General features: G+C 42.1%; 2 protein-coding genes across 2 annotated transcripts in view; one reads left to right on the forward strand and one right to left on the reverse strand.

Moving 5' to 3' along the window:
• Positions 1-646: 646 nt before the first annotated feature.
• LOC139573676 (dynactin subunit 3-like) lies at positions 647-5,701 on the reverse strand. The gene is made up of 7 exons (XM_071397410.1): positions 5,413-5,701; positions 5,042-5,126; positions 4,812-4,898; positions 1,750-1,833; positions 1,579-1,637; positions 1,386-1,445; positions 647-1,120 (listed from the first exon to the last, which is right to left on the reverse strand). The coding sequence occupies exons 1-7, from the start codon at positions 5,512-5,514 to the stop codon at positions 1,034-1,036; spliced, it is 564 nt and encodes a 187-aa protein (XP_071253511.1). The 5' UTR covers positions 5,515-5,701; the 3' UTR covers positions 647-1,033.
• Positions 5,702-5,845: 144 nt separating this feature from the next.
• The window catches only part of LOC139573675 (autophagy protein 5-like), a 32,091-nt gene continuing 22,314 nt past the window's right edge, over positions 5,846-15,622 (forward strand). Inside the window, exons 1-5 of the mRNA XM_071397409.1 lie at positions 5,846-5,954; positions 6,815-6,976; positions 7,333-7,460; positions 7,956-8,034; positions 14,600-14,762. Of these exons, the coding sequence (XP_071253510.1) occupies positions 6,869-6,976; positions 7,333-7,460; positions 7,956-8,034; positions 14,600-14,762 (478 nt within the window). The 5' untranslated portion in view covers positions 5,846-5,954; positions 6,815-6,868. The remainder of the gene's footprint in view (positions 5,955-6,814; positions 6,977-7,332; positions 7,461-7,955; positions 8,035-14,599; positions 14,763-15,622) is intronic.

Here is a 15,622-nt window from a genome sequence, read left to right on the forward strand (position 1 = left end):
TTCAATCCAACCATTGTATGTGGATGAATTAACTGCCTCATGAAAAAAGTCACGACCGGGCTGATGGAAATAGGATATGCCGGTACAATTGAATAAATGCCCACAAATTGTTCGTTCGAATTCGTGGTACTTTTTGTGTTCAAAAATTAATTATGTGAGAAATTGGGGTGGAAATCTCTTTATGCTCAAATATTGATATACTAACGTAATGATCACATCGAAGTAAACTTGGGAGTCACGCGATGATATGTTGTGTGGTCCCACTACGACTCGGGAAACCGTGCAGTTTCTAAGGCTACAGATGAAATAAATGATTAATTTCAGAGTGGTGAAAGTGCACGTGATGAGCTTGATGCTCCTTTCCAATACATATTGAGGGTCTTATTCTGGTGACATAATGATCGATGTGGCTGCCTGTCACAATTTGGATGGAAACCTACCTTGTGACTAAAGACGTTTTACAACCGATCAATTGTAGCTCTCCGATTGTAAAACGTCTTCTCTTATTAGTCATAGATATGGCTATTGAAATAGCTGTAATTAAATGCGAACATTACACAATTGTGCTTGAATTCACCTGTGCAGGAGATTGTTTTTCTGTTTCGACTTTAGTTGTTTTGGAAACAGAAGTAACCAAACAGTTCAGTTTGAATAGTATGGATTTTATTACAATTACTTTACATTTGCAGTCATGCTGTCTGATAAAACTATTTAAAACCAGACCTTTGTGGAAGAAGAAAGTTAGTGCAAATTCTTCTCTACACTCTACTGTCAACCGACCCAGAAAAAAAGCAGTGTCTTGTGACTGCCTGGAGCAGTGTTGCAGAGTTGGAATGCATGGGTACATTGTATGTTGAATAAATGAACAAGGATAGAAAATAAAAAAACAAAGCTATGCAAAGGTCTCTTGATGTAGCTGTAAATAAATAACAATAATATCCAGCAAGTTACATTAAGCTGCATATAGGACCCTTGAAACACGGACGACATCATGCCGTGACACTGTCATAACGGTCATTACTGGACATGGTCGCTACTCCACTTGACGGATGCCTTTTGCCTCCTCCACTTTCCGCAGGCTCTCATCCCACTGGGTGAACTGCTTGGATAGCAGGAACATCTGCCAAAGAGGTCAAGGTTCAAAGATAATTTGGTGGGCCAGGCAGTTCATTCCATTAGCACAGACTAGACATTTCTCAGAGTTCAACATAACAGAAAACAATCTACAACCACTCACGTTCATTCATCTGACCGAGGAGGTCGGGAGACATGACAGCCAATGTACTCAACACAGTTTCACTAGCTAACCTCAGATACATTTTCCTCTGTCTTGATCAGTGTTATTTATTCACTTCAATAATTCCATTATAATGAAGGAAAGGTACCATTTTGTTGTACTCCTCAAACAGTTTCTTCACCTCTAGGGACTGAGCTTCAGTTTGGTCCTTTGGGAAAATGACAAGAACAGTGTCACTACTGTAATTCACAAAAGTCAATCTAGCGTGTCTTGTGAGGAAAGACAAAAATCAAGAAAAGAGGGGTGTGAATAAGTAAAAGAGAGAGGGGGAGGGTTCATACCTGCTCTTTGATGTGAATCTGAGACAAACGCTGTAGCTTGGTGGCATGCTCTGGCACATCTGTGAATAAGAATTTTACAATAAGTTGCGTTCAACATAAAAAACACTATTTAACCCATCATCACTTCACACAGACCACATTGTAATGGTACTTAAATTCCCTCTCACTGACCTCTGATGTAGTTGCTGTCCAATAGTGGCTGGAGGTTGCTGACCTGCTCCAAAAGGGTGGCCTGGGAAAGCAGGAAGTCCTCCTCTGTGGGGAGAAACAAGTGCATGAGTTTGAGACTGGAGGCACATACCAGGGATGGAAACTAGAAGGCCCAAAAAGGTGACTTTATTTATATTTATTTATTTCACTGAAACATGCAAAAAAAAAAAAATCCCTGCTAGGGGGAAAATGCAGGTTTGTAACTAACTAAAAAATCTAAGAATATGATCTACATGATCAGTCTCTGTGTGTAAAATTTAAAAAAGTGGTTAATGTAAACCTAATCCAATGTTATTTGTTGCCTAGACTTCACTGCAAATGACAAGCCTTGAGAAGAAAAGAAACAATACTCTAATATTGCAGTTAGCCATGACAGCCTTTATAATAGAATGCTTGTGACCACACACACATCTAAATATTGCACTTGGGGGGAAAAAAACATCTTAAAGCAGAAATAGAATGAAACAAACAGGCATTTTAGTTTTGCTCTAATATAGTGGCCATTATAGAACAAGTGCACAAGACTGTATGCAAAAATAACATTCCAAGTACATTTTTTTTTAAATAATTCACACACGTTACTGTCAAGTTCAACACAACAAAAACTATATTTGGGCTACACTGCACATTATACACATTCTGCCTGTGGACATCTGTTCTACAATACAATGTGCCAGCAAAAGTGAGAAAGAGGGGCCTGGGTGTGTGGTGTTCCTTTCACCTCTATAGTGGCATTCAGCTTAAGCCAGGCCCAGCTACACTTGATCTCTGAATCCACTTGTTTAACTTCTTATGGCTGCAGGGGCAGTATTGAGTAGCTTGGATGAAAAGGTGCCCAGAGTAAACTGCCTGCTCCTCAGTCCCAGTTGCTAATATATGCATAGTATTATTAGTATTGGATAGAAAACACTCTGAAGTTAATAAAACTATTTGAATGATGTCTGAGTATAACAGAACTCATATGGCAGGCAAAAACATGAGAAAAAAATCCAACCAGGAAGTGGGAAATCTGAGGTTTGTAGGTTTAACTCATCACCTGTCGAATACACAGTGGGATATGGGTCAGTTTGCACTTCCTACGGCTTCCACTAGATGTCAACAGTCTGTAGAACCTTGTCTGATACTTCTACTGTGAAGTGGGGCCGAAGGAGACGGGAATGAGTAAGGTCTATCATGAGCTGACCATGCACGCTCACATGAGAGGGAGCTCTGTTCCATCGCATTTCTGAAGACAATGGAATTCTCCGGTTGGAACTTTATTGAAGATTTGTTAAAAACATCCTAAAGATTGATTCAATACATCGTTTGACATGTTTCTACGACCTGTAATATAACTTTTTGGACTTTTCGTCCGTACTTTCCGCTGGACTTGGATTTGTTTACCAAACGCGCTACCAAAAGGAGGTATTTGGACATAAATTATGAACTTTATCGAACAAATCAAACATTTATTGTGGAACTGGGATTCCTGGGAGTGCATTCTGATGAATATCATCAAAGGTAAGTGAATATTTCTAATGCTATTTCTGACTTCTGTTGACTACACAACATGGCGGATATCTGTATGGCTTGTTTGGGCTCTGAGCGCTGTACTCAGATTATAGCATGGTTTGCTTTTTCGGTAAAGCTTTTTTGAAATCTGACACAGCGGTTGCATTAAGGAGAAGTTTATCTAAAGTTCCAACACTTGCATTTTCATCAACATTTATGATGAGTATTTCTGTAAATTGATGTGGCTCTCTGCAAAATCACTGAACATAACGCGCCAATGTATACTGAGATGTTTTTATATAAATATGAACTCTATTGAACAAAACATACATGTATTGTGTAACATGAAGTCCTATGAGTGTCATCTGATGAAGATCATCAAAGGTTAGTGATACATCTTATCTTTATTTCTGCTTTTTGTGACTCCTCTCTTTGGCTGGAAAAATGGCTGTGTTTTTCTGTGAATAGGCACTCACCTAACATAATCGTTTGTGGTGCTTTCGCCATAAAGCCTATTTGAAATCGGACACTGTGGTGGGATTAACAAGAAGTGTATCTTTAAAATGGTGTAAAATACTTGTATGTTTGAGGAATCTTAATTATGAGATTTCTGTTGTTTGAATTTGGCGCCCTGCACTTTCACGTGAACGAGCGTGGTCAGCTCATGGCTCTCTGCCAGACCTGACTCATTCCCCTCTCATTCGCCCCCACTTCAAACAAGGTTCTAAAGACTGTTGACATCTTCCTAACCTTAGGAAGTTCAATATGACCAATATCCCACTATCTTCAATAGGGAATGAGTTGAAAAATGACAAACCTCAGATTTCCCACTTCCTGGTTGGATTTTTTCTCAGGTTTTTGCCTGCCATATGAGTTATGTTATACTCAGACATCATTCAAACAGTTTTAGAAACTTCAGAGTATTTTCTATCCAAATATACTAATAATATGCATATCTTAGCTTCTGGGACTGAGTAGCAGGCAGTTTACTCTGGGCACCTTATTCATCCAAGCTACTCAATACTGCCCCCAGCCATAAGAAGTTAACAATGCTAATACTTTTTCCACCACACTTTCTCCCTCATCTCAAACTTTCCAAATGCCAGTTGTTTTTCAGTTACAGATCATGAAGTACGCTTCATCACCTTCTCGCCTACCTCTTCGTTATCGTTCAGGGGACGCACTGCTGTAACTGACAAGCTGGCTTTCCAGAGCGTGTACTGATGCTGTAACTAGTAAATTGGTTGTCTCTTCATTCGCGTGCTGCACTGCATTCTGTTATGTAAACAGAAAGTATTGCTCCAAACACGCATCACTTCGATCGCTTACAGCCAGTAGTGATACAACCCCCCCCCTCTCCCAAACTTTTCTCATCTGATCTATACGAATCACGTTGGTCACCTATTTTGGATTCGAAACGGAGAATTTAGCCGAAAGGTGACATACCCATACGCCAGAGGCCTACTCAATCACCTTGACGCAGGACCAAATTCGCCAACATTTACTCACATATTTAAATGAAAAACTCTTACCAGCAAGGATGAATTCCAGCTTCATGGCATCAGGAACAGTGATGTGGTCAGTGAACTGAGGGTCCAGATACTTCAGCAGGTCCTCAACTGTACAGAGAACAAAAGGTTGTAGAATATATACTAGTTACTATGTGGGAAATATAATCACAATTGACCCTGCTTTGTGATTGTCCTGGTAATAATGTGTCCCATCCAAGTCACACAGTTGTGTCGTCTAAGATGTCACTCACTCTTTTTGTGTAGAATCTTCACTCGTTCCCTCTTATTTGCAGTGTTTGCAAGGGCGGCCTGAACTCTGGAGAGGGAATCCGCGCACTAGGGAACAGGGTGCATTATATGATAAACTAAACAGCTAAACTTAAAAATAAACCGTGTTTATAGCTGTACTGGCATTGAGTTACTTAGCTATCTAAGTAGCCGTTCGACATTAAAATGTTGGATTGTAGCTAACTTAGTTGGAATGCCCTGGCATATGCCCTGGCATTGACGTCTTAGCATTGATTGTATTACATCAGTGTGCAAAAAGGGCGTTCGCTAGCTAGCCAAAGCAGCCAGTTAAATCGCTATTCTGCATTTCTAAAATAGAATATTATTGTCAAACCTTCACGGGTTTCCCTCCCTTGTTACTTCTTTCACCGTATATACGACTTTCCAGCATCTCAAGACGCGTTTCGAGGTTATCCACTTCAACTTTCCTATCCATTCTTGATTCAGAGAGCACAACAAATGGATTTGGATCCTTGTAACGACGTAGACCAGGCGACGGCGCACAATTATTGCATAATTGCAAAACATCTACGGACCGTGAAAGGGGCCATATTTGTTGTCCCTAAAGAAAACTTCTGCGGTTTCCAAGCTGTAAATGAAACTACAAATAACATCAAAATGACTTATCGATTACTAGGCGAATCAAAATTATCGTCACTAACCAACAACTTTATAGGTCCTCTTTGCACTGAATACAACCATCTCAACATGATTATTGCAATACACTACAATGAACACTGGATGTCACTCTATACTGCAGGTTACACCTCGTCAGCGAAAAGGGGGATTTTCTTGCTTTTTTTCCTTGACAGGCGAATGACAACACCACTACGGCCCTCTTCCTTCATCGCAGCTGGTTACAAACGCTCTAGAAAAGTAAGATGTTGTTTATCATTTGTCTCAAAACTTTTAGAAATGATATGCTCCTAGTCCTACCACTTGTTTAGGGCAAACTTTCAAATGTGCCCACAGCCTCGCTACTATTTCTGCCAGTGTCAGTGAGGCTAGGTAGCGTACGCAGCTATCTAGCTAGTTGGCTAGCTAGCAAGTCAATACATAATAATGTACATGTAAATCGTTGCAAAGTAACCAATACACCGTTGCTTAGTTAACTATGTTAAATGTAATCTTATTCCTCACCACAAGTGAAGTCGTGGCTAGTTAGTTACAGTATCTAGCTGTAAGTCGCTCTGGATAAGAGCGTCTGCTAAATGACTTAAATGTAATGTAATGTAGCTAACACGTTAGCTAACTAGCACTTTGTATTTCTCCACTAGCCTAACGCTGGCTAGTTGAAGTTGTGTGTTCACAAACTGTGGTAAGATTAGAACTCTTTGCAGAGCTGTGATTGACTGGTTCCAAAGAGAACTTCATTGACACGTTCTGTAGAGAGCTTTCGAATGTTACCATCCTGGTGTACTCTCTTTAATATGAGACTGACTGTCATTGGTGCAAAATCTGGAGTTCAAACAACAACGGGCCACTCATAGACCGATAATTCTAGTTTTAGCCGTGTTTTGAGGTTATGCAGGGTTTGTTTACAATGACATTGTTTACAAACAACCAAGTAAAACAAGCTCATATTTTGGGTTTGGATGGGGTACGACAGTTGAACTAAACTCATGAGGAATTTATCAATTCAACTCTTAAAATATCAATGGGTATATAACATTCATTTAAAATTCCCAAAATGAATGTACCAATCTCGGATTGACCCTTTAATCTGTTGATGACAGGTGGTTTATAGCTAGAGAATACTTCCTTTATGTGCCACTGGGAGCGACAGGAGGATGGCAGATGACAAGGACGTGCTGCGAGATGTTTGGTTTGGTCGGATTCCGACCTGCTTCACACTTTACCAGGATGAGATCACCGAGAGAGAGGCCGAACCCTTCTATGTAAGTGTGACATCATGCAGACTAGTACTAAGTAAAAAAAATAAATAAAAAATAAATAAAAAAATGTCTCTTTGCTGGACAATGCCAGTGGAGGCTGCTGAGGGGAGGACAGCTCATAATAATGCCTGGAACGGAGCAAATAGAATGGCATCAAACACATGGAAACCATGTATTTGATACCATTCCACGCCAATTAAGGTGCAACCAACCTCATGTGCAATGGACATAGCATTTGTGACATAGGTCTAGCTAATTCAGGTCACACATGATGACTACTGAGCTGGCTTGAGCCATGGACTATTGCGGGGATCTAGATTGAGCCACTCTCTTCTCCCCCTCTGCTGTTCTCTCCTCAGCTCCTCCTGCCAAGGGTGAGCTACCTGACTCTGGTCACAGACAAGGTGAAAAAGCACTTCCTGAAGGTCATGAAGGCCGAAGACGTAGAGGAGATGTGGTTTGATTTCGAAGGAACGCCACTCAAATGGTGGGTGAGCTTTAAATTAGGACTGTGAGGTCTATGTGTGTTGTAAATTATTGACTTCTTTTAACAACTGCTAGTGAATATAATGGTTAGAATTCCCTGTGCCCCTCCATAGAAACAAGTGTCCTAGCACAGCAGTAGAGTACATCTTTTACAGATCAGATTTGAGCAGATCAACTCACCTCCTATCATCGTCATCATCAATGAGTAGACTACATACCAATTGTCTGCAGTCTTACATTTCAGGCACCAGGTGGCAGCCCAACACAAGCTTTTGACATTTGGTTGGACATGAGTCCTAATCTTAAATTGACATACACACATAACTCAGACCTTTGGGTAAATAAGGTGTATTTTCTCTAAAACGTATTAAAAGGTTACTTAGGATCCAGCCCAAGGTGAAGGAGAGGATAACTCATTATGATTCAGAATTGGAACAGAATGAAGCCCTGGTGACATGTTTCCTCAACTGATGTGGTGTGGCTTTATTCATTGCAGGCACTATCCAATCGGATTGCTGTTTGACCTGCATGCCTCCAACACTGCCCTGCCGTGGAGCATCACTGTGCACTTTAAGGTACAACACAGAATTAGTTTTTCAGCAAGTTAACACAGTACATATGGAGCAGCAAGTATATTTGCTGTTCCAAATGTAGAATCCTCCAAATGCTGGCCTGTATATACAGCAGGGGTTGGAAGTGAAATTATTTTCCTATCGTTTCGTTCTGAACAGAACCACTTTTTTTCCCCCGTTTCATTCCACTGTTCCGACCATAAAAATACAATTCTTAACCGATTTGAACCAAAAAAAAGTACCGGTTTATATCGTTCCTTTTTTATCCTGTGAAATCAAAAGTTTTTAAAAAACATTTAGCTCATTAAATTACATCACCAATCAGTGCGGCAAGCTTGTGTACATGCATGATGGACAGACAAGTGTAGCCTATGGCGCAAGACGTGACAAATTTTGAGGGTGTGGAGAGAGCAAGAGACGGTTGAGGAGGAGGCTTGAAGCACTGGGCATCTTGTTATGACATGCATTATATGAATTAGGTACACAGAGTTATACCTAGAAGGACGGCTTCTATGGAGGAACTTTTTAATGTCTTTTGAGCTAGCTAGCTAACAAGCTTGTGTGTGCAGAGCGGCACCGGAATTTAAAACACGTCTTACCTTTTTGTCGTTAATACATCCAACGTGAAACATGATAACTAGGCCTATAGTATCCTTAACTAGCTTTGAAAAAGTTTACACATTTTTCTCTTGCTAATTAAAAATCTCTCCCTATCTTCTGAATCAAGCTTGTAACGTCAGTAGCCTATGCTTCGCAGGGGGAAGGGCAGGTAGCCTAAACACGCACAGGCAAAGATTTTCAGCTCGCAGGTCAACACTGGAATAGGTTTTTATTATTTTATTTAACCAGGTAGGCCAGTTGAGAACAAGTTCTCATTTACAACTGCGACCTGGCCAAGATAAAGCAAAGCAGTGCTACAAAAAACAACAACACAGAGTTACACATGGGATAAACAAAAGTACAGTCAATAACACTATAGAAAAATCTACATACAGTGTGTGCAAATGGAGTAAGGAGGTAAGGCAATAAATAGTCCATAGTAGCGAAGTAATTACAATTTAGCAAATTAACACTGAAGTGATAGATGTGCAGATGATGATGTGCAAATAGAAATACTGGTGTGCAAAAAAGTCAATTAAAACAATATGGGGATGAGGTAGGTAGTTGGATGGGCTATTTACAGATGGGCTATGTACAGCTGCAGCGATCAGAAAGCTGCTCAAATAGCTGATGCTTAAAGTTAGTGAGGGAGATATGAGTCTCCAGCTTCAGTGATTTTTGAAATTCGTTCCAGTCATTGGCAGCAGAGAACTGGAAGGAAAGGCGGCCAAAGGAGGTGTTGGCTTTGGGGATGACCAGTGAGATATACCTGCTGGAGCGCGTGCTACGTTGTGGGTGTTGTTATGGTGACCAGTGAGCTGAGATAAGGCGGAGCTTTACCTAGCAAAGACTTATAGACGACCTGGAGCCAGTGGGTCTGGCGACGAATATGTAGCAAGGGCCAGCCGACGAGAGCATACAGGTCGCAGTGGTGGGCGGTATATGGGGCTTTGGTGACAAAACAGATGGCACTGTGATGGACTGCATCCAGTTTGCTGAGTAGAGTGTTGGAGGCTATTTTGTAAATGACATTGTCGAAGTCGAGGATCGGTAGGATAGTCAGTTTTACGAGGGCAGCGTGAGTGAAGGATGCTTTGTTGCAAAATAGGAAGCCGATTCTAGATTTAATTTTGGATTGGAGATGCTTAATATGAGTCTGGAAGGAGCATTTACAGTCTAGCCAGACACCTAGGTATTTGTAGTTGTGCACATATTCTAAGTCAGAACCGTCCAGAGTAGTGATTCTAGTCGGGCAGGCGGGTGCGGGCTGCGATCGGTTGAAGAGCATGCATTTAGTTTTACTAGCGTTTAAGAGCAGTTGGAGGCCACGGAAGGAGTGTTGTATGGCTTTGAAGCTTGTTTGGAGGTTTGTTAACACAGTGTCCAAAGAAGGGCCAGATGTATACAGTATGGTGTCGTCTGCGTAGAGGTGGAACAAGGAATCACCCGCAGCAGGAGCGACATCATTGGTATATACAGAGAAAAGAGTCAGCCTGAGAATTGAACCCTGTGGTACCCCCATAGAGACTGCCAGAGGTCTGGACAACAGCCCCTCTGATTTGACACACTGAACTCTATCTGAGAAGTAGCTGGTGAACCAGGCGAGGCAGTCATTTGAGAAACCAAGGCTGTTTAGTCTGCCGATAAGAATATGGTGATTGACAGAGTCTTAAGCCTTGGCCAGGTCGATGAAGACGGCTGCACAGTACTGGCTTTTATCAATGCCGGTAATGATATCGTTTAGTACCTTGAGCCTGGCTGAGGTGCACCCATGACCAGCTCGGAAGCCGGATTGCACAGCGGAGAAGGTATGGCTTTTGAACTTGGCTTTTGAAGACTTTAGAAAGGCAGGGCAGGATGTATATAGGTCTGTAACAGTTTGGGTCTAGAGTGTCACCCCCTTTGAAGAGGCAGCTTTCCAATCTTTAGGAATCTCGGACGATACGAAGGAGAGGTTGAACAGACTGGTAATAGGAGTTGCAACAATGGCGGCAGGTAATTTTAGAGAGGGTCCAGATTGTCTAGCCCAGCTGATTTGTACGGGTCCAGGTTTTGCAGCTCTTTCAGAACATCTGCTGTCTGGATTTGGGTGAAGGGGAAGCTGGGGAGGCTTGGGCAAGTAGCTGCGGGGGGTACGGAGCTGTTGGCTGGGGTTGGGGTAGCCAGGAGGAAAGCATGGCCAACCGTAGAGAAATGCTTATTGAAATTCTCGATTATCGTGGATTTATCGGTGGTGACAGTGTTTCCCAGCCTCAGTGCAGTGGGCAGCTGGGAGGAGGTGCTCTTATTCTCCATGGACTTTACAGTGTCACAGAACTTTTTGGAGTTAGAGCTACAGGATGCAAATTTCTGTTTGAAAAAGATAGCCTTTGCTTTCCTAACTGACTGTGTGTAATGGTTCTTGACTTCCCTGAAAAGTTGCATATCGCGGGGTCTATTCGATGCTAGTGCAGTTAGCCACAGGATGTTTTTGTGCTGGTCGAGGACAGTCAGGTCTGGAGTGAACACAGGGCTATATCTGTTCATAGTTCTACATTGTTTGAATGGGGCATGCTTATTTAAGATGGTGAGGAAATTACTTTTAAAGAACAACCATGCTTCCTCTACTGACGGGATGAGGTCAATATCCTTCCAGGATACCCGGGCCAGGTCGATTAGAAAGGCCTGCTCGCAGAAGTGTTTTATGGAGCGTTTGACAGTGATGAGGGGTGGTCGTTTGACCACGGACCCATAACGGATGCAGGCAATGAGGCAGTGATCGCTGAGATCCTGATTGAAAACAGCAGAGGTGTATTTGGATGGCAAGTTGGTCAAGATAATATCTATGAGGGTGCCCATGTTTACGGATTTAGGGTTGTACCTGGTGGGTTCCTTGATAATTTGTGTGAGATTGAGGGCATCTAGCTTAGATTGTAGGATGGCCGGTGTGTTAAGCATATCCCAGTTTAGGTCTGAAGATCGATGGGGGGCAATCAATTCACATATGGTGTCCAGGGCACAGCTGGGAGCTGAGGGTGATCTATAACAGGCAGCAACAGAGAGAGACTTATTTCTGGAGAGATTCATTTTTAAAATTAGAAGCTCGAACTGTTTGGACGTAGACCTGGAAAGTATGATAGAACTCTCTGCAGTAGATTACAACTCCTCCCCCTTTGGCAGTTCTATCTTGACGGAAAATGTTGTAGTTGGGGATGGAAATCTCAGAATTTTTGGTGGCCTTCCTAAGCAAGGATTCAGACACGGCAAGGACATCAGGGTGAGCGGCTATGAAAAGCCAACTGACATTTACTCCTGAGGTGCTGACCTGTTGCACCCTCGACAACCACTGTGATTATTATTATTTGACCCTGCTGGTCATCTATGAACATTTGAACATCTTGGCCATGTTCTGTTATAATCTCCACCCGGCACAACCAGAAGAGGACTGGCCACTCCTCATAGCCTGGTTCCTCTCTAGGTTTATTCCTAGGTTTTGGCCTTTCTAGGGAGTTTTTCCTAGCCACTATGCTTCTACACCTGCATTGCTTACTGTTTGGGGTTTTAGGCTGGGTTTCTGTTAGAGGTCGACCGATTATGATTTTTCAACGCCGATACTGATTATTGGAGGACCAAAAAAAGCTGATACCGATTAATCGATCGATTAATAAAAAAATATATTTTTTAAAATGTATTTGTAATAATGACAATTACAACAATACTGAATTAACATTTATTTTAACTTAATATAATACATCAATCAAATCAATTTAGCCTCAAATAATTAAACATGTTCAATTTGGTTTAAATAATGCAAAAACAAAGTGTTGGAGAAGAAAGTAAAAGTGCAATATGTGCCATGTAAGAAAGCTAACGTTTAAGTTCCTTGCTCAGAACATGAGAACATGGTTCCTTTTAACATGAGTCTTCAATATTCCCAGGTAAGAAGTTTTAGGTTGTAGTTATTATAGGAATTATAGGACTATTTCTCTCTATACCATTTGTATTTCATATACCTTTGACTATTGGATGTTCTTATAGGCACTTTAGTATTGTCAGTGTAACAGTATAGCTTCCGTCCCTCGAGGAATGAGGAACACATCGACAACAGCCACCCTCGAAGCAGCGTTACCCCATGCAGAGCAAGGGGAACAACTACGCCAAGTCTCAGAGCGAGTGACGTTTGAAACACTATTAGCGCGCACCCCGCTAACTAGCTAGCCATTTCACATCGGTTACACCAGCCTAATCTCGGGAGTTGACAGGCTTGAAGTCATAAACAGCAGAGCTGCTGGCAAAACGCACGAAAGTGCTGTTTGAATGAATGCTTACGAGCCTGCTGGTGCCTATCATCGCTCAGTCAGACTGCTCTATCAAATCATAGACTTAATTTTAACATAATAACACACAGAAATACGAGCCTTAGGTCATTAATATGGTCGAATTCGGAAACTATCATCTCGAAAACAAAACGTTTATTCTGTCATTGAAATACGGAACCGGTCCGTATTTTATCTAACGGGTGGCATCCATAAGTCTAAATATTCCTGTTACATTGCACAACCTTCAATGTTATGTCATAATTACGTAAAATTCTGGCAAATTAGTTCGCAACAAGCCAGGTGGCCCAAACTGTTGCATATACCCTGACTCTGCGTGCAATGAACGCAAGAGAAGTGACACAATTTCACCTGGTTAATATTGCCTGCTACCCTGGATTTCTTTTAGCTAAATATGCAGGTTTAAAAATATATACTTCTGTGTATTTATTTTAAGAAAGGCATTGATGTAAATGGTTAGGTACCTTTATCGCGAATGCGCACCGCATCGATTATATGCATCGCAGGACACGCTAGATAAACTAGTAATATCATCAACCATGTGTAGTTAACTAGTGATTATGATTGATTGATTGTTTTTTATAAGAAAAGTGTAATGCTAGCTAGCAACTTACCTTGGCTTCTTACTGCATTCGCGTAACAGGCAGGTTCCTCGTGGAGTCCAATGAGAGGCAGGTGGTTAGAGCGTTGGACTAGTTAACCGTAAGGTTGCAAGATTGAATCCCCGAGCTGACAAGGTAAAAATCTGTCGTTCTGCCCCTGAACAAGGCAGTTAACCCACCGTTCCTTGGCCATCATTGAAAATAAGAATGTGTTCTTAACTGACTTGCCTAGTTAAATAAAGGTGTAAAAATATACATAATTCGGCCAAATCGGTGTCCAAAAATACCGATTTCCGATTGTTATGAAAACTTGAAATCGGCACTAATTAATCGGCCATTCCGGTCGACCTCTAGTTTCTGTACAGCACTTTGAGATATCAGCTGATGTAAGAAGGGCTTTATAAATACATTTGATTTGGGCGAGTGTGCTAAAGCAGTGAGTAAAACAAACTTAGGGGGGAGGCTTCTGATGTTAACATGCATGAAACCAAGGCTTTTACAGTTACAGAAGTCAAAAAATGAGAGCGCCTGGGGACACACAGGGCCTGTGTTAACCTCTACATCACCCGAGGAACAGAGGAGGAGTAGGATGAGGGTATGGCTAAAGGCTATCAAAACTGGTCGTCTAGTGCGTTGGGAACAGAGAGTAAAAGGAGCAGATTTCTGGGCGTGGTAGAATAGATTCAGGGCATAATGTACAGACGGGTATGGTAGAGTGTGGGTACAGTGGAGCTAAACCTAGGCATTGAGTGACGATAAGAGAGGTTGCATCTCTGGAGGCACTAGTTATGTAACTTTCCTGAGTGACAGCGTGAGGACTTTATTGTGTTTTGTTGTGGGACTAGAAAAAAATGCCTGGAACGTAAAAGTACGCTATTAACCGGTTCCCATGATTTTAAAATTACGGTTCTATTCCTGAAACAGTATGGATCACTTTTGTTCCTTGAAAAATGTTATTTTCCAGTTTTCGGTTCTGTTCCCTGAACCGGTTCCAACCCTTGGTATACAGTGCTAAAAAGCAGTCCTGCCTGTGTGGTTTCTCTGAGGTAGAATTTCCCAGAGCGTGACCTGCTCCACTGCCCCTCTAACTCTGTGATCGAGGCCCACTTCATGTCCAGCATCAAGGAGGCGGATGCCCTCAAACACAAGAGCCAGGTCATCAACGACATGCAGAAGAAAGACCACAAGCAGCTGTGGATGGGTCTGCAGAACGGTGAGGGCCCCACACACATACACACACACATACAGTGGGGAGAACAAGTATTTGATACACTGCCGATTTTGCAGGTTTTCCTACTTACAAAGCATGTAGAGGTCTGTAATTTTTATCATAGGTACACTTCAACTGTGAGAGACGGAATCTAAAACAAAAATCCAGAAAATCACATTGTATGATTTTTAAGTAATTAATTTGCATTTTATTGCATGACATAAGTATTTGATACATCAGAAAAGCAGAACTTAATATTTGGTACAGAAACCTTTGTTTGCAATTACAGAGATCATACGCTTCCTGTAGTTCTTGACCAGGTTTGCACACACTGCAGCAGGGATTTTGGCCCACTCCTCCATACAGACCTTCTCCAGATCCTTCAGGTTTCGGGGCTGTCGCTGGGCAATACGGACTTTCAGCTCCCTCCAAAGATTTTCTATTGGGTTCAGGTCTGGAGACTGGCTAGGCCACTCCAGGACCTTGAGATGCTTCTTACGGAGCCACTCCTTAGTTGCCCTGGCTGTGTGTTTCGGGTCGTTGTCATGCTGGAAGACCCAGCCACGACCCATCTTCAATGCTCTTACTGAGGGAAGGAGGTTGTTGGCCAAGATCTCGCGATACATGGCCCCATCCATCCTCCCCTCAATACGGTGCAGTCGTCCTGTCCCCTTTGCAGAAAAGCATCCCCAAAGAATGATGTTTCCACCTCCATGCATCACGGTTGGGATGGTGTTCTTGGGGTCGTACTCATCCTTCTTCTTCCTCCAAACACGGCGAGTGGAGTTTAGACCAAAAAGCTCTATTTTTGTCTCATCAGACCACATGACCTTCTCCCATTCCTCCTCTGGATCATCCAGATG

The sequence above is a fragment of the Salvelinus alpinus genome, chromosome 4 (assembly GCF_045679555.1).
Source record: "Salvelinus alpinus chromosome 4, SLU_Salpinus.1, whole genome shotgun sequence".
Lineage (NCBI taxonomy): Eukaryota > Metazoa > Chordata > Actinopteri > Salmoniformes > Salmonidae > Salvelinus > Salvelinus alpinus.